At 41.0% G+C, this 18,084-nt stretch overlaps 1 protein-coding gene across 3 annotated transcripts in view; it reads left to right on the forward strand.

Annotated features, from left to right (window-relative positions):
* The first annotated feature begins 321 nt into the window (after positions 1 to 321).
* The window catches only part of LHFPL3 (LHFPL tetraspan subfamily member 3), a 650,964-nt gene continuing 633,201 nt past the window's right edge, over positions 322 to 18,084 (forward strand). For 2 of the 3 annotated variants that reach the window (XM_069587895.1, XM_069587893.1), the window contains exon 1: positions 386 to 974. In XM_069587895.1, coding sequence (XP_069443996.1) covers positions 536 to 974 — 439 coding nt within the window. In that variant the 5' untranslated portion in view covers positions 386 to 535. Of the gene's footprint in view, positions 975 to 18,084 lie in introns of all 3 variants that reach the window. The other variant, XM_069587892.1, reaches the window with a different exon arrangement.

Below are 18,084 nucleotides of genomic sequence, written 5' to 3' on the forward strand. Positions count from 1 at the left end.
GTCTTCAGCGCCCGGCCCCTAACCCCACCTGGGATCCTGGGATCGCCTTGGGGATCCCTATGGGTGCTCCCACCCCCTTCCAAGGTTACCGCATCCGCAACTCAAGGCCAGCTTCCCTGACCCACGCCCGGCACTCGAGGGGCGTCCCAGGGTCGCCGGGGGGGCCGAAGGCTGGAGGGGCGCCCGAGCTCTCGAGCCGCGACGCCGCGCGCTGGATTTGCCGCCTTAGGCTGCTGCAGCTGCATCGGCGGCGGCGGGAAGAGGGGCGGAGGGCGGTGAGGAGGGCTGGAGCCCCGGCCAGGAGGGAGGGAGGGAGGGGGGCCGGGAGGGTGTGCCAGGCGAGCCGGAGGGGTGCTCGGCGCTCCCCCGCCCTCCTTCCGGGAGCGAGGATGCAGACTCTGAAACTGGCGCTACTGGGCTGAGGAGGAGGCAGGGGAGTTGCAGCTCGCCCGGCTCGGTGAGTGTGTCTCCTGAGCGCGGAGAGGCGGGCGGGGGGAGGCGGAGGACGAGGAGGAGGAGGAGGAGGAGGGGGAGAATGCCCGGAGCCGCCGCCGCTGCCGCCGCCGCCGCGATGCTCCCGGCTCAGGAGGCTGCCAAGCTGTACCACACCAACTATGTACGGAACTCGCGGGCCATCGGCGTGCTGTGGGCCATCTTCACCATCTGCTTTGCCATCGTCAACGTGGTGTGCTTCATCCAGCCCTACTGGATCGGCGACGGCGTGGACACCCCGCAAGCTGGCTATTTCGGGCTCTTCCACTACTGCATCGGCAACGGCTTCTCCCGGGAGCTGACCTGCAGGGGCAGCTTCACGGACTTCTCCACGCTGCCCTCGGGCGCCTTCAAAGCCGCCTCCTTTTTCATCGGCCTCTCCATGATGCTTATCATTGCCTGCATCGTTTGCTTTACCCTCTTCTTCTTCTGCAACACGGCTACGGTGTACAAGATCTGTGCCTGGATGCAGCTCACCTCCGGTGAGTGCGCGCTCACCTCAGCGGAGGCTGGGGGACCCGGGGAGCCGGAGCCTGGGAGGGGCGGGAGTGGGAGGGACGCGGGCAGTGCGCGCCTCTGGGGGCCCGAGCAACTTAATCCGCTCTGGCGGGAGCCCTGGGAGGCCGGAAGCCCCAGGGTTCCTTAGCCTTAGCCTCAGCGCCTAGACTGGGGCTTTCGAGAACCTCCCAAGTACGGGGGACGCCACCCAGAGGGACATGTCAGGGGCAGGGCGGTTGCTGGGCCGAGTCCGCTAAGAACTCGAGGTTGGGAGAGAAAGCGGCCGCTTAAGGCGCGAGCGGAGAAACTAAAGGAGGGGCTGACAGCGTGGCGAAAAGCGGATTTGGAGCGATTGTAGTGGAAGGAGGGTCAGCCTGCTCAGTCCCTCTCTGGGACTGTTTCAGTCATTGCTTTCTGAGCGTGATTGGGGTTGGGGGCTGGAGTGAACTTGTTTCTCTCTGTCCCAGGAAGTTATAAAATTTTTGTCATCAGTCTGGAGGTGAATAAACCTGAATTCTGTTTTGGGATTTACCCGTTTAAGAAAACTGTGCCGTAGGATGTTCCTTTGTAATTCCCCAGTGTCAGGACTTCTGTTTGCTTCCTTGTCAGAGCAAAGGTCCTTCCATTCCATCTTTAAACAGAAATCTTGAGGGAATCAAGATTTCTCAAGATCTCAGTTTTGGGGAAGTGGCTTTAGGAAGATGGACACAGAGGAAAGCTTGTTTCTTTGGTGTCTCTGATCACTCTTTGCCTATGGATGATAGATTGTTGCTAGCTGGAGAATGTGAAAGTACTTTTTCTGAGCGTCCGAGTTACTTTTAACCCAAAAAGGAGGGTGCATTTCCTGGTGGCTCTGGAGAGTCCTGAAACTGACTCCTTTCTCTGCCTCCAGCGGTGCTGATTCCCTTTCTGCTAGCCACCTTCGATGCCCTGCCTTCTAAAGGTAGACTCTATTCTCCAGCACTTGACACCTTCTTGTTGCAACATGGTGGGGGTCCTTTTGATGTTATGGATGATCTGGTTGGAAAAGTAGAGGATATCTCAGATAGCCACATTCTCGTTTGTGTTTTAGTTTATTGTTCTCCTTCTTTAAAGGTATTACCTTTAAGCTTTTGTAGTTTTTCCTATGCCTGGGAAGGTTTTCTAGGGAGTAGGGCTTTGATCCCTGTTTACCAGAATGTTACAGGCTGATTAAGTTCTGAAGGGTGCCAGACAAGAGCATTAAGGTTCATGATCTTATGCTGCTAGTGAACTATAAGGAGAAGCTTGTGGGAGAATAAAGTTGTTTGGCAGTTACTTGCTTTGTGTTAATTGTGCTGCAGCTGATTTCCATTTGCCATATACTGTGAACATATGCATGAGAAAGGGGATCTTGCTAGTAGGGACCCGTCCCCTGCATATACGTGTATACCATTATTCTTCTTAAATACAGTTTTCCGCTTTTCCTTCTGTACTTCCACTCTCAACTTCTTCAAGCATCCCTCCTCATGATTTTTCTATATAATGTTGTCTTTTATGGCCATCTCAAGAGCAGACTAACTTTGAGATTTGGAATAAATTAATATATTATTGTTGTTCTTGACACTTAGCTCTGGTTTGACTTTGAAGACAGCAGGACATTGAGGATGCAGATGCTTTAGCTATACAGGGTCAATTCTTTTTCTAATTTTAATTTTTCTGAGTTAAATGACCTATTTAGACTGGTGATTCAAATTAAATTGTTTTTTCAAAGGTCTGAAAGTGATTGTGGGTGATTGCTCAACATATTACAAGGTGTTTTACTTTTATGAGATTTTGTGTCTAAACTGACATTGTTGTTTTAAAAAGGAGAGAAAGTAAACTATCTTTGGGAAAGAATTCCCAGCTTTGAAGTTAATACAAATTGCAACTATTACGATTTTTTTTCTTTTCTCTTCCTGGAAGACAGTACCAAAAAAATCATTTATTCTTCAGTAGTGAAATATGATGTCATGTTTTCAGAAATTTGACATTAGTATGCTATCCTGTTTCCCATACATCAGTGTAAAATGTGATGATAACTTGTACTGATGAAGCTACAAGGATGTTTACTTCATTTTCATAAAAGTTCAGATCCTTAAATTCTTGGCACTTATTTGCCATTTATATGGTATTTTATTTCTAGGTAAACCACCAAAGGACATAATTTTATTTATTAATGAAGTATGTTAATTAAAGAATTGATTATGACTCAATTATATTAAGAGTTAAAGTTAGTTGTATTCACAGATTTTTTAAAAGATGGGATAAAGAAGGTATTTCTGAAGAAAGTCACATTTAATGTGCTTTTCAGATTTTTTACAAAAGTCTCAATACTAACAATATATTTGACATAACTGTAAATTACTGTCAAAGTTTAGTTTCTAACCTTTAGACTATTTCTTTTTAATATTAAGAATAAATTCTTATAATTTACCTAGGTCTCTCAAGTGTAATTTGTTAACTATTAAAGATGAGACTTAATGTGCCATTTGCTTATCAGAGACTGTTTAACCTTCATTGGAAGTCAAATTAGTAAGTTGTGTATTTAGTTATCTAAGCATTTTAATATAGTAACCTCATAAATCAGAGCCTGGTAGACTATAAAATCCCATATTAAATAGTACACTAAGATGAAAGCAGAAGACTTTCTTGTGGCAATATAGCATCAAGAATTATTCTTTTATGATTCTGAACAATGAACTAGAAAACGAACTTAATTTATTGGGCCTGAAAATGATGTTGCTTTCTACCTAGATGTGCAAAATGACCATAATTAACGGTGCTATTATGAACACCTGCCCTCTCCCTCTTCCTCTTCCCTCTGAATCATCATTAACCTCAGTGGAATGAAACTACAGACTTAGGAGCTAATATGTCACACTTCTTCAAGATGTAATCCTATATGTAGGGACCATGCCTAACATAAAGAGTGAAGACATAAAAATAGTGTGTAAAATAAATAATAACAATTAGAGATGTAAAATTTCCCAAATCCACAAGGAAATAATTTCTTGAGGAGAGAGATGTTTCTATTTTGTTTGATTTCTCTACTAATAAAAAGAGGTAGATCTGTAATTGGCAAGTAGGGCAATAAAGTCCAGATCTTTAAAAAAAAAATCTGAATGGAAAGGGGATTTTGTCTTCCTGGGAGCGTGATTCTCTGATTTCATGTTTTTGTTTTCAAATCAGTATTTCAGTCTCTGTTTCCAAGTCTGTTAATAGCCAAGTCTCGTAAAGGTGGAGATTTTTTTGTTTTGTTGACTATAAGCCATTATCTTATTTTCAGAAATGCTAGTTTTACCAATTACAAGCCAATGAGATCTTTCTTTTTCTTTTCCTTTTTAGTTCTTCCTCTGTTTATTGCTCCCAACCCATCTCCCTCCACCCCCTCTCCTGCATGTGTGACCCCATGGACTATAGCCTGCCCTCAGGCTCTTCTGTCCATGGAATTTTACAGGCAAGAATACTGGAGTAGGTTGCTATTTCCTTTCTTCTCCATCTTTTTTTTTTTTAAATAAGCTAAAGCATTGAAGCAGAATTTGAATTTTTTAGACATCTACCATAAACTTTGGTGGAATATAGCAGATGAGGAGGGTCTCGGTTTCACCTGGGAAGAAGGAGCACCTAATCCTGATTGGATTTCGGTATTTGGGAGGGGTAAGATGGGAAGGGGGGGGTTTGCATTCACTAGATCCCTGTCGCTAGTCATTCTGAGTTGTACCAAAAAGAAGGGCCTCCAATATAGTGAGCCTTGATTGTATGGCAAGTATGGTAAGAATTGAAGACTGAATTGCTTACTTACCTTCCCCAGCTTCCCAGCCTTAGTTTTCCCCAGCTCTTTTTAATCAGCTTGCGTTCTTCAGTTTTATACCTTTGCCATGTTGGTGAGTTGAGAATCACCATAGGTAATTATCATACTTCTTAGGCAGCAGGAAGAGCCTTGGCATTGTTATACCATCCTATCTCAAGGCACTGTGCTCTTTTCTTATATATCTTATCAGCATTTGGGATTACAAATGTGTTCATTTGTTTAATGTCTGCAGTACATTGAAAGTTCTACAAACCCATGTCCTTTTCTCATATATCATAGTGGTCAAGATCATGGACACTGGAGTAAAAAAAGGTGGATGTGAACCCTTGCTCTGGTAAAGGTGGAGTTAATTAATCTTTCCGTACTTCAGTTGCTCATCTGCAACGTGAGCATATAATTGTACTTACCTCAGGAGATTGCTGCAAGGATTAAATAAGCCAAGGTGTATAGGAGAACAGTGTTTAGTATATAGTGAAAGTGAAAGTCGCTCAGCTGTGTCCGACTCCTTGCAACCCCATAGACTGTAGTCCATGGAATTCTCTAGGCCAGTATACTGGAGTGGGTAGCCTTTCCCTTCTCCAGGGGATCTTCCCAACCCAGGGATCAAACCCACATCTCCCTCATTGCAGGCAGTTTCTTTACCAGCTGAACCAATGGGTAAGGTTGCTGTTATTATTACTGCTGTATCTTGTCATACAGTAGTATGTATATGCATAGCACATAATAAGTGTTCATTTTTGTTGAGTTAATGAATTAAAAAATGAATGATTAATGGCATGAAGAATGGAAAAAAAAGGAAGTTACTTAAAATATCCCACATGCCAAGTTGAGAAGTAAATAATACCATATACTTTGAAAGCCATGATACTCATTTTTCTCATGGATTTGAGATGCCAGCAGTAACTGCACTAAAGGAATTCTTCCAGAACTTTCTGATGGCCTAATTTATGATGAGCTTATTCCTAAATCAAGGGTTTTTCTGATGCATAGGTAATGATCTTTATTACAGTGCTGGGATATAATCAATTATGTATTAGGATCCAGCAAATTTCCCCTTACCTTTTAGTTTCTCATGAAAAAATATCATGTTATGAAAAATAGAGGTTTAATGTAAGAATCAAAAGGTTAGACTTTCTTTTTTAAGACTGAGGACACCTGTTCCACATTGGATTTCCTTACATGCCTGTAGGAGCAGTCGGCACAGAAGAGGGTATGTCTTCCAAACTTTCCTTTCATAATTTTGGGCATCATTGTAGATGTGCTCTTCTTGGATAAGCAGGCCTGCTCAGCTGTGTGGCCCAGCATGTGCTGAGCTCTGATGGTGGAACTCTGAAGAGACAAGGTCAGGATTTACTCAAGTTCAGAACAGTCACCAGGTTTCACCATTTGGCTGGTGCTGAGCATATGACAGGACAAGGCAATGGCACCCCACTCCACTCTTGCCTGGAAAATCCCATGGATGGAGGAGCCTGGTGGGCTACAGTCCATGGGGTCGCAAAGAGTTGGGCACGATTGAGCGACTTCACTTTCACTTTTCACTTTCATGCGTTGGAGAAGGAAATGGCAACCCACTCCAGTATTCTTGCCTGGAGAATCCCAGGGACAGAGGAGCCTGGTGGGCTACCGTCTATGGGGTCGCACAGAATTGGACACGACTGACGTGACTTAGCAGCAGCAGTAGTAGCAGGGCATATGACAAAGTAAGGTCTTGCCTCTTAGAGATGCTAATCCATCCTAAGTTCAGAGTTATGGAATGGCCCTGAAGGGGGATTTTCCTCTGCTAGAGCATTTATTCCCCCAGATGCAGAGAAGAATGTGTACCCTCAGGAAAGGTGGTTTTCATTTTCAAACAACATATTTCACTTACAAGAATTTTCACTCTGCCAAGCCAAACTTACAAGAAAATGATTTTAAATGAGAATTTTGAAACTTTTTTCTTTGCTTTTATGTAGTGTGAGAATTGAAGAGATGTTGGAAAATAAGTAATGTGAATATCAAATGAATTTTTATAACTGTGAGATTTTAAGCAAATATTTGCAAAAAATAATGGGCCCTATATAACCCATATCATATCTTATTACATGTTTTCTTTGGTGCAAGGCTACATGTACATGTAAAAGCTTTTTTCCATCGTCAAATGTTAAAAAGGTGCTTATATATTTTTATAAATAATAAATATGTATACATACATAACTAGAACATTGTATCAGATGCCTAATATGAAAATGAATTTTTAGTGATTGGTGCTTATGTTTGGTGTGACTATATCATGCAGTAAAAAGAATTCAGATGTCCAGGCCAGTGTATTACATTTTATATCTTTACTTTAGAAACTTTTCAAAGTGAGCAAAATTTTCAATGAGAACAAAAAGACCCAAACGTAGCAGAGCATATAGCTGTAGTTGCAGCCTGTGGCTCAGTGCCCTTCTGTGTGTGGTATGAGGAGATAAACCATGGGGACAGGAGTAGAGAAAACTTCATCTCACACTGCATGAAGTAAAGAACTCTCCAGGAGAATTCTAATTTGGGGGCTTGAAGAAGGCTGAGTGCTGAAGAATTGATGCTTTTGAACTGTGGTGTTGGAGAAGACTCTTGAGAGCCCCTTGGACTGTAAGGAGATCCAACCAGTCCATTCTGAAGGAGATCAGCCCTGGGCTTTCTTTGGGAGGAATGATGCTAAAGCTGAAACTCCAGTACTTTGGCCACCTGATGTGAAGAGCTGAGTCACTGGAAAAGACTTTGATGCTGGGAGGGACTGGGGGCAGGAGGAGAAGGGGACGACAGAGGATGAGATGGCGGGATGGCATCACTGACTCGATGGATGTGAATCTGAGTGAACTCTGGGAGTTGGTGATGGACAGGGAGGCCTGGTGTGCTGCGATTCATGGGGTCACAAAGAGTCGGACATGACTGAGCGACTGAACTGAACTGAATAGGATGATAATTGGGAAAGTTTTAAAGTGTAATTTCCATAATATATATGAAATTTGAGGGTCAACACAAACTTTCATTAATGTGATTTTTTTCCTTATAATGCATCAACTGGAGTTTTTATTTAATATGAGGAAAGACTAAGAAACTGACCTTTATTCTTAATAGTAACAAGAAGATATTACCGATGCCAGAAAGCTAAGAGGCTGGTTCACATGGCAAATAGTAGATAAGTTATTCAGTGATTTAAACATAAACCTGTTATGAAAAATCACCAGGGCATTTCAAGAAAGGAAATAAGCAAAACCATCCTCCCCCAGCATCCTATACATTTATGCAACTATTATCATACAGCTCTCAAATTATGATTACAATTCTATGACACATGTACTGCACAAGATCACAGCACTACCCTTGTTAAACTGTCCTAAGTGTAATCTTGAGCACATTTCTCATTACTTCTACTAAAATAAAACAGAAGAATGAGTAGCTTGCAAGAGGAAGATAAATACTTTTTTGATCAATATAGACATGAACCATATCTAATTACTATTGAGCACAATGAAAGAAGATAGCAAACCTTTTTGAAATAGAGTTGCTGACATAGAGTTACCAGAATGGGTCTCTTGTGCCTGGATTCTGCTATCTTTCCTAATGAAACTAGGTGTGCAGCAGTGTAGGGACTGTCTATGTGTTCTTAATAGGAGAAAAGATCCTAAATGATAGGCTGTGTGAAGTTAGTCTAATTGCATGAAATTTTGAGATTATGACTTATCAATGAAAGGGCTAGTGGAAGAGTAGTGAAAGGTAGTAAAATGAATGAGAAATAGTTGTAGATCAGAAAAAAGGCCTTAGCTCAAAGGCAGATATGAAGAACTTAACTAAGAAAAATTTCACATTAGAAAATCATGGCAGACAGTAGTCAGAAGGGAACTCAGCTTTGGATTTAGTATAGAATGCATCATAAACCCATTTACTTAAGTGTCTGGGAACCCCTAGGGTGTTCTGCATGGTCTTTTTGGTGTCATGCGAGAAGTTGTAAAAATCAGAATGGGAAATATGTATCATCATTGACATAAGGCTCAGTATTTGAAACATAGGGAAATATATCCAGGTGTGCAGAATGACCGGGATGTAGAAGAGTGACAGCAAAAATAAATGAAATATGAACAGAGAAGACATAGAAATTCAAGGCTGAAAAGCCTGTGAAACTTAATAACATCAAAAGCCTGTTGAATTTGATACTATCAATAGCTTAAAAATATATTGACATGGGACAAACAGAGAGCTGAAATATGCATTACAGTCCAAAACTGTGAGCTAATCCCAATTATCAAGAAAGAAAAATTATAACTACACCCCCCTTTTTTCCCGTAAGAAGTTGCCATAGATTCTGGGATAAAGGTATACAAAGAAAGATGATAGAACTTCTTGTATGATAGATGCAAACATGGAGGATTAAAATAATTCAACCTAAGAAAGAAAAAGTCATTGTAAAATTTGATAAAGAACATTTCTACAGTTTCTCTTTGAAATTCTAGTTACAGATTGTGAAGCTAAATTGATGTCTATAATGCCTTTAGAAGAAGAACTAAAGAGCCTCTTGATGAAAGTGAAAGAGGAGAGTGAAAAAAATTGGCTTAAAGCTCAACATTCAGAAAACTAAGATCATGGCATCCAGTCCCATCACTTCATGGCAAATAGATGGGGAAACAGTGGCTGATTTTATTTTGGGGGGCTCCAAAATCACTGCAGACGGTGACTGCAGCCATGAAATTAAAAGACACTTACTCCTTGGAAGGAAAGTTATGACCAACCTAGACAGCATATTAAAAAGCAGAGACATTACTTTGCCAACAAAGGTCCGTCTCGTCAAGGCTATGGTTTTTCCAGTAGTTATGTATGGATGTGAGGATCGGACTATAAAGCAAGCTGAGTGCCAAAGAATTGATGCTTTTGAACTGTGGTGTTAGAGAAGACTCTTGAGAGTCCCTTGGACTGCAAGGAGATCCAACCAGTCCATCCTAAAGGAGATCAGTCCTGAGTGTTCATTGGAAGGACTGATGTTGGAGCTGAAACTCCAATACTTTGGCCACCTGATGTGAAGAAATGACTCATTTGAAAAACCCTGATACTGGGAAGGATTGAAGGCAGGAGAAGTAGGGGATGACAGAGGATGAGATGGTTGGATGACATCACTGATTCAAGGGAGATGAGTTTGAGTAGACTCTGGGAGTTGGTGATGGACAGGGAGGCCTGGCATGCTGCGATTCATGGGGTCACAAAGAGTCAGACACGACTGAGTGAACTGAACTGAACTGAATGCCTTTAGTGGGAAAGGGGAACTTATAGTGAGCATTTAGGGTAAATACATTTCTAGAGCATTTTAAGAACATAATATAGTTATAAGCTAGATTAATTGAAGTTGTCTAAATTCCAGTTGATTAATGACCAGGCAAATTGTGATCTATGTGCGACATATTATTTAACTGAATGTACATGTTTTTTTGTTTTTTGTTTTTTTTTTTGCTTTTTGAATGTACATGTTTTAAGCAGCTGACTGGACAAGAAGTAGTACTGACTAGCTGACGTTTTTAAATAATCTTCATAGAGAAAGAATTGCTGTACCGTAGTGTTTTACAGATAGTGGCTGGTGACCCTTCGATGGATCATGATATCAGTTTAGTAGATAATAATCATCATTAAACCTTAAATTAAAAAAGAACAGAAAATATGAATGCAATGCAGATAGTTTGTGAAACCTTTATTTCTTATTTTTTAAAAATATTTGCGCATGTGTGTGTGGATTAGATTGCAATGGGTTGTAATCAAAATGTATGAAACATACTATTCCAGAGAAAAGATGATATAGTATGAATTTAGAAAAATAATTATTTCTTGTTTGGAAAATTGTGAAAGTTTTGCACCAATTCATAGGTGATTTTTCACTAGAGGATAGATTAGGTAAAATATACTTAATCTAAGCAATTTGAGACATTTTTCTTATCTCACTTCCACTAATGACTTAATGCCAATGTACCCCAATTGGATTGTGGGTTGATTGAAAATAAGAATTATTTTCTCTAGATGTGATTTGATAGGCCTTTCATGCTATAAAAATGACATGGTCATTAAGCAACAATCTGTTAAAGCAAACATCTAAACAAGTGTACTTAACCCAGTGCCAAGTAGATATAGACTCATGTGTATGTGCATGCTAAATTGCTTCAGTCATATTTGACTCTTAGTGATCCTATGAAACGTAGCCTGCCTGGCTCCTCTGTCCCTGGGACTCTCCAGGTAAGAATATAGGCTTTTAAAAATTGGAAGGATATGAAAAATTATTTAGTAGTCTCCTCATTTTCTCAATAAAGAGATAATAAAGGTAAATACTATTAAGCAACTACTATTTGCAAAGACCTTAGTATATTTCAGTTCAGTTCAGTTTCGTTGCTCAGTCGTGTCTGACTCTTTGTGACCCCATGAACCGCAGCACACCAGGCCTCCCTGTCCATCACCAACTCCCGGAGTTTACCCAAACTCATCTCCATTGAATCAGTGATGTCATCCAACCATCTCATCCTCTGTCGTCCCCTTCTCCTCCTGCCCTCAATCTTTCCCAGAATCAGGATTTTTCAAATGAGCCAGTTCTTCACATCAGGTGGCCAAAGTATTGGAGCTTCAGCTTCAACATCAGTCCTTCCAATGAACACTCAGGACTGATCTCCTTTAGAACGGACTGGTTGGATCTCCTTGCAGTCCAAGGGACTCTTAAGAGTCTTCTCCACACCACAGTTCAAAAGCATCAATTCTTTGGTGCTCAGCTTTGTTCGTAGTCCAACTCTCACATCCATATATGACTACTAGAAAAACCATAGCCTTGATGAGATGGACCTTTGTTGACAAAGTAATATCTCTGCTTTTTAATATGCTGTCTAGGTTGGTCATAACTTTCCTTCCAAGGAGCAAGTGTCTTTTAATTTAGTTAGTATATTTAACCTTTACAGTAAACCTACAAGGTTAGAATTATTTTATCCATTTTATATATGAAAAAATTGAAGGTTAAAAATTGTTCAAGGTCACAAAGCCAGTAAATGGCTTGAGCCAAAATCGGATTCTCCCCCTATCCAACAGAATATTTTGCCTCTGAGGCTGAGATAAGTTGTCTTGGCAAAATTATACCTTGATAGAGTTGAAACTAACACATCTGATTTCCAGTGCAGTGCCTTTTCAATCACTTTCTTTGCCTCCTAACTTAAATGTTCATTTGCTTAGCTTAAATCTTCAGTATGTATTTGCAACATTTTGTATCAACATGAAGAAAACGAGCTGGCATTTACAGGGAAATATCTAGTACATGTTTATCAGGCTTCCCTCTTCAAGCATGCTTACGTGAGATGAGGTACTCCTCATCCTATTTGTTTTCATAACCTAGAGCCTGGGTGGTTCTTTACCCATTATATCCCCTTGGTTGTACCTCTGATCTCCTCGCTATTATTAGAGTGTGAATTCCTGTAGGAATGTTGGCATTGCTGGCTCTGTGACATCCATTTCTGCCCTGCATCAAATGTAGAAATCTTCTTAGTAGATTTGTTTATTGATGGTTATGATAAAGGTGGTAATGGTAGACAGGATTATCAGGGCACAGACATAGTTAAAAAAGGGTAAAAATAGACTTAGGCAGCTTTAGGAGGCATTAGGGAACTGGGTGTAGATTTATAGTTTGACTTGACTGTTTATTGGCTGGATTATTTGGGGCAAGTCATCTAACTATTCTTGATTTTTTCATTTTCTTGATGTTATTTTTCTAAAGTTTACATTAATTGTATTTGGGATACATAGAGATTGCAGGTTTTATGGACATTAAAACATGTCATCTGCTAACAAAGTGTTGCTACCTTTACTAATGAAGTAAATATTAGGAAAACCATCAAAGACAGGGTGAAGTTAGGAGAGAAAGCAAGTAGGAAACAATAATAAATGTCTAGAGTTAGATTTCCTCAATATAATGGGACTTTAGTAAAATCACATAGCACAGCGCTGTGTTCTTCAGTTCAGTTCAGTTCAGTCGCTCAGTCGTATCCGACTCTTTGCAACCCCATGAATCACAGCATGCCAGGTCTCCCTGTCCATCACCAACTCCCGAGGTTTACTGAAACTCATGTCCATCGAGTTGATGATGCCATCCAGCCATCTCATCTTCCGTCGTCCCCTTCTCCTCCTGTCCCCAATCCTTCCCAACATCAGGGTCTTTTCTAATGAGTCAACTCTTCACATGAGGTGGCCAAAGTATTGGAGTTTCAGCTTCAGCATCAGTCCTTCCAATGGACACCCAGGACTGATCTCCTTTAGGATGGATAGATTGGACCTCCCTGCAGTCCAAGGAACTCTCAAGAGTCTTCTCCAAAACCACAGTTCAAAAGCATCAATTCTTTGGTGCTCAGCTTTCTTCACAGTCCAACTCTCACATCCATACATGACCACTGGAAAAACCAGAGCCTTGATGAGACGGACCTTTGTTGGCAAAGTGATGTCTCTGCTTTTTAAAATGCTGTCTAAGTTGGTCATAACTTTCCTTCCAAGGAGTAAGCATCTTTTAATTTCATGGCTGCAATCACCATCTGCAGTGATTTTAGAGCCCCCAAAATAAAGTCTGACACTGTTTCCACTGTTTCCCCATCTATTTGCCATGAAGTGATGGGACTGGATGCCATGATCTTATTTTTCTGAATGTTGAGCTTTAAGCCAACTTTTTCACTCTCCACTTTCACTTTCATCAAGTGGCTTTTTAGTTTCTCTTCACTTTCTGCCATAAGGGTGGTGTCATCTGCATATCTGAGGTTATTGATATTCTGGCAATCTTGATTCCAGCTTGTGCTTCTTCCAGCCCAGTGTTTCTCATGAGGTAGTCTGCATATAAGTTAAATAAGCAGGGTGACAATATACAGTCTTGCCATACTCCTTTCCCTATTTGGAACCAATCTGTTGTTCCATGTCCAGTTCTAACTGTTGCTTCCTGACCTGCATATAGTTTTCTCAAGAGGTAGGTCAGGTGGTCTGGTATTTCCATTTCTTTCAGAATGTTCCACAGTTTATTGTGATCCACACAGTCAAAGACTTTGGCATAGTCAATAAAGCAGAAATAGATGTTTTTCTGGAACTCTTTTGCTTTTTCAACAATCAAGCAGATGTTGGCAATTTGATCTCTGGTTCCTCTGCCTTTTCTAAAGCTTGAGTGTCTGGAATTTCACGGTTCATGTATTGCTGAAGCCTGGCTTGGAGAATTTTGAGCATTACTTTACTAGCATGTGAGATGAGTGCAATTGTGCAGTAGTTTGAGCATTCTTTGGCATTGCCTTTCTTGGGATTGGAATGAAAACTGACCTTATCCAGTCCTGTGTACACTGCTGAGTTTTCCAAATTTGCTGGCATATTGAGTGTAGCACTTTCACAGCATCATCTTTCAGGATTTGAAATAGCTCCACTGGAATTCCATCACCTCCACTAGCTTTGCTCGTAGTGATGCTTTCTAAGGTCCACTTGACTTCACATTCCAGGATGTCTGGTTCTAGGAGAGTAATCATACCATCATGATTATCTTGATCGTGAAGCTCTTTTTTGTGCAGTTCTTCTGTGTATTCTTGCCACCTCTCCTTAATATCTTCTGCTTCTGTTAGGTCTATACTATTTCTGTCCTTTATCGAGCCCATCTTTGCATGAAAAGTTCCCTTGGTATCTCTAATTTTCTTAAAGAGATCTCTAGTCTTTCCCATTCTGTTGTTTTCCTCTATATGTTTGCATTGATCATTGAGGAAGGCTTTCTTATCTCTTCTTGCTTCTTTGGAACTTTGCATTCAGATGCTATATCTTTCCCTTTCTCCTTTGCTTTTTGATTCTCTTCTGTTCACAGCTATTTGTAAGGCCTCCCCAGAGAGCCATTTTGCTTTTTTGCATTTCTTTTCCATGGCGATGGTCTTGATCCCTGTCTCCTGTACAATGTCATGAACCTCATTCCATAGTTCATCAGGCACTCTGTCTATCAGATCTAGTCCCTTAAATCTATTTCTCACTTCCATTGTATAATCATAAGGGATTTGATTTAGGTCATACCTGAATGGTCTAGTGGGTTTCCCTACTTTCTTCAGTTTAAGTCTGAATTTGGCAATGAGTTCATGATCTGAGCCACAGTCAGCTTCCAGTCTTGTTTTTGCTGACTGTCTAGAGCTTCTCCATTTTTGGCTGCAAAGAATGTAATCAATCTGATTTCGGTGTTGACCATCTGGTGATGTCCATGTGTAGAGTCTTCTCTTGTGTTGTTGGAAGAGGGTGTTTGCTATGACCAGTGGGTTCTCTTGGCAAAACTCTGTTAGTCTTTGCCTTGCTTCATTCCGCATTCCAAGGCCAAATTTGCCTGTTACTCCAGGTGTTTCTTAACTTCCTACTTTTGCATTCCAGTCCCCTATAATGAAAAGGACATCTTTTTTGAATATTAGTTCTAAAACGTCTTGTTGGTATTCATAGAACCATTCAACTTCAGCTTCTTCAGTGTTACTGATTGGAACATAGGCTTGGATCACTTTGATATTGAATGGTTTGCCTTGGTAACGAACAAAGATCATTCTGTCGTTTTTGAGATTGCATCCAACTACTGCATTTCAGACTCTTTTGTTGACCATGATGGCTACTCCATTTCTTCTAAGGGATTCCTGCCCACAGTAGTAGATATAATGGTCATCTGAGTTAAATTCACCCATTCCAGTCCATTTTAGTTCGCTGATTCCTAGAATGTAGACGTTCACTCTTGCTATCTCCTCTTTGACCACTTCCCATTTGCCTTGATTCATGGACCTGACATTCCAGGTTCCTATGCTGTATTGCTCTTTATAGCATTGGACCTTGCTTCTATCACCAGTCACATCCACAAATGGGTATTGTTTTTGTTTTGGCTCCATCCCTTCATTCCTTCTGGAGTTATTTCTCCACTGATCTCCAGTAGCATATTGGGCACCTACCAACCTGGGGAGTTCCCCTTTAGTATCCTATCATTTTGCCTTTTCATACTGTTCATGGGATTCTCAAGGCAAGGATACTGAAGTGGTTTGCCATTCCCTTCTCCCGTAGACCACATTCTGTCAGACCTTTCCACCATGACCCGTCCGTCTTGGGTGGCCCCACATGGCGTGGCTTAGTTTCATTGAGTTAGACAGGCTGTGGTCCATGTGATCAGATTGGCTAGTTTTCTGTGATTATGGTTTCAGTGTGTCTGTTGTCTGATGCCTCTTGCAACACGTACCATTTCACTTGTGTTTCTCTTACCTTGGACGTGGGGTATCTTCATGGCTGCGGCAGCGAAGTACAGCCACTGCTCCTTACCTTGGACGAGGGCTATCTCCTCATGGCTGCCCCTCCTGACCTTGAATGTGGAGTAGCTTCTCTTGGCCTTCCTGCACCCTGCACAGCCGCCGCTCCTTGGACGTGGGGTTGCTCCTCTCAGCTGCCGCCCCTGACCTCAGACGTGGGGTAGCTCCTCTCGGCCGCCTCCCTGACCTTGGGAGTGGAGCTGTGTTCTTAGGATTATTGAATTAATGCATGTAAAACACTTAAAACTGGACCTAGCACATAGTAGTTCAGTTCAGTCACTCAGTCGTGTCTGATTCTTTGCGACTCCATGGACTGCAGCATGCCAGGCTTCCCTGTCTATCACCAACTTTTGCTCAAACTTATGTTCATCGAGTCTGTGATGCCATCCAACCATCTCAGCACACAGTAAGCACTCAATAAATGTTAGCTATAACTGCTGCACTAAAGAGTGCAGGCCTGGAGGAGTGGTCAGTATTCAGAAAATTTAGTAGACAGAAAAATTGGCCTCACAATACACAAATTAAAGAAGGACAATTTCATTTCACAACTTGTATATTTCAGATCTACTTTGTCCTGAGGATCGAGAAAGAGAATGGCTATGAAAGCCTTTCAGAAACTGCAGTGTTATATAAATGCCATTGTGACTCCTAGAATGAATTTCGTACATTACTAAGAAAATACCATATTCAGTTAAGAGTTTAATTTTGTGTTGACAGGGTCTAGCTCTTCCATTTTATTTATCTGCAATAGTGACTCAGAAGTAACAAGAAGATGTTGTAGAGATATGTTGAACTGTTTAGTAAGTTCAGCTGAACTAATCTAAAAAACAGAAGCCATGTTTTGAAGGCAATGTGGACCAGACAATCTTTTGATTATGTCAAATACTTAGGCATTCTTGTGAAGTTTCACCAAATGACAGAGAAATATTATTCGTGTTACCCTCTTCACAGTTATCAAAAGAAAAAATTGAATATTCTTTATCTCTAATAACATCATGTTATAGGAACAAATCAGAAGCTGCATTTTATTATCTGATATTTTAAAAGTAACTGTAATACACTGAAAATTAGGTTTCTCAATATGATATCTGTGAATCATTATTTTTCTTCCTAGGCAAAAAAAGTGGGATTTATGGTAAAAAATGAAGATTGTGTTGCTCTTTCATTAACATGTTAATTCTTTGTATTTCTTTAGCTTTTCTAAAGAATATTTTTAAAGCCCAACATTGCTTCTTATTAATATTTTCCTTTCATATTTGAAGTCATTAGTTTATTGAAAAATTAGAGTATTCATTTGTTATGACTACATCTGTGACTGTGACCCAGACTGCTAGATTGAATAATGAACAAGTGAACATTCTCCGTTCTATATCCACAGTATCAGGATCCCTTTTGTGGTGAGTATCCAGAGTTGAGATTGACAGGAGAACTTGTAAGCATTCTTGCTCAGATCATTTGCTTCTAAAGATGCTGGTGAAGAGATTTTGGTTAATCTCTTCTGGGCAGCCTCCAAATTACATCCTTCAGGGCATGGTGAATAGCTCTGCCCTTGCAGACCTCTTCATTTGCTGGAAAGGGCTCTTCAGCAAGGTGAGCTGGGTTGGGGAAATGGGCAAGGATCCGTCCAGCCCTAGGTCACTATACTGAAGACCCCTCCATGCACTGCAGGATGGGCTCTAGAGGGAGCTCCAGCCTTGTCATCTTGTGCCTCTCAGAACTCTCTTTTTTATAGAGTCAGATCCAGTCATTTCCCCACTAACACTATGTATAAGATAGCATCTTGATGATGGAGGGTGGAGGATAAAATGTGAAGGGTGAAAAAGAATAAGAAAAGGCATTCATCCAGAATCCAGGCAGTAGAAGGAAACACTCAGAAAAGGTCAGCTCCTCCTGGACTTTTTTGCAGTCCTTTGCCTTGATGTAAATTCTTTTAAATTACTCTCTATAAGGGGACAACAGAGGATGAGATGGTTGGATGGCATCACCGATGCA

The sequence above is a fragment of the Ovis canadensis genome, chromosome 4 (genome assembly GCF_042477335.2).
Source record: "Ovis canadensis isolate MfBH-ARS-UI-01 breed Bighorn chromosome 4, ARS-UI_OviCan_v2, whole genome shotgun sequence".
Lineage (NCBI taxonomy): Eukaryota > Metazoa > Chordata > Mammalia > Artiodactyla > Bovidae > Ovis > Ovis canadensis.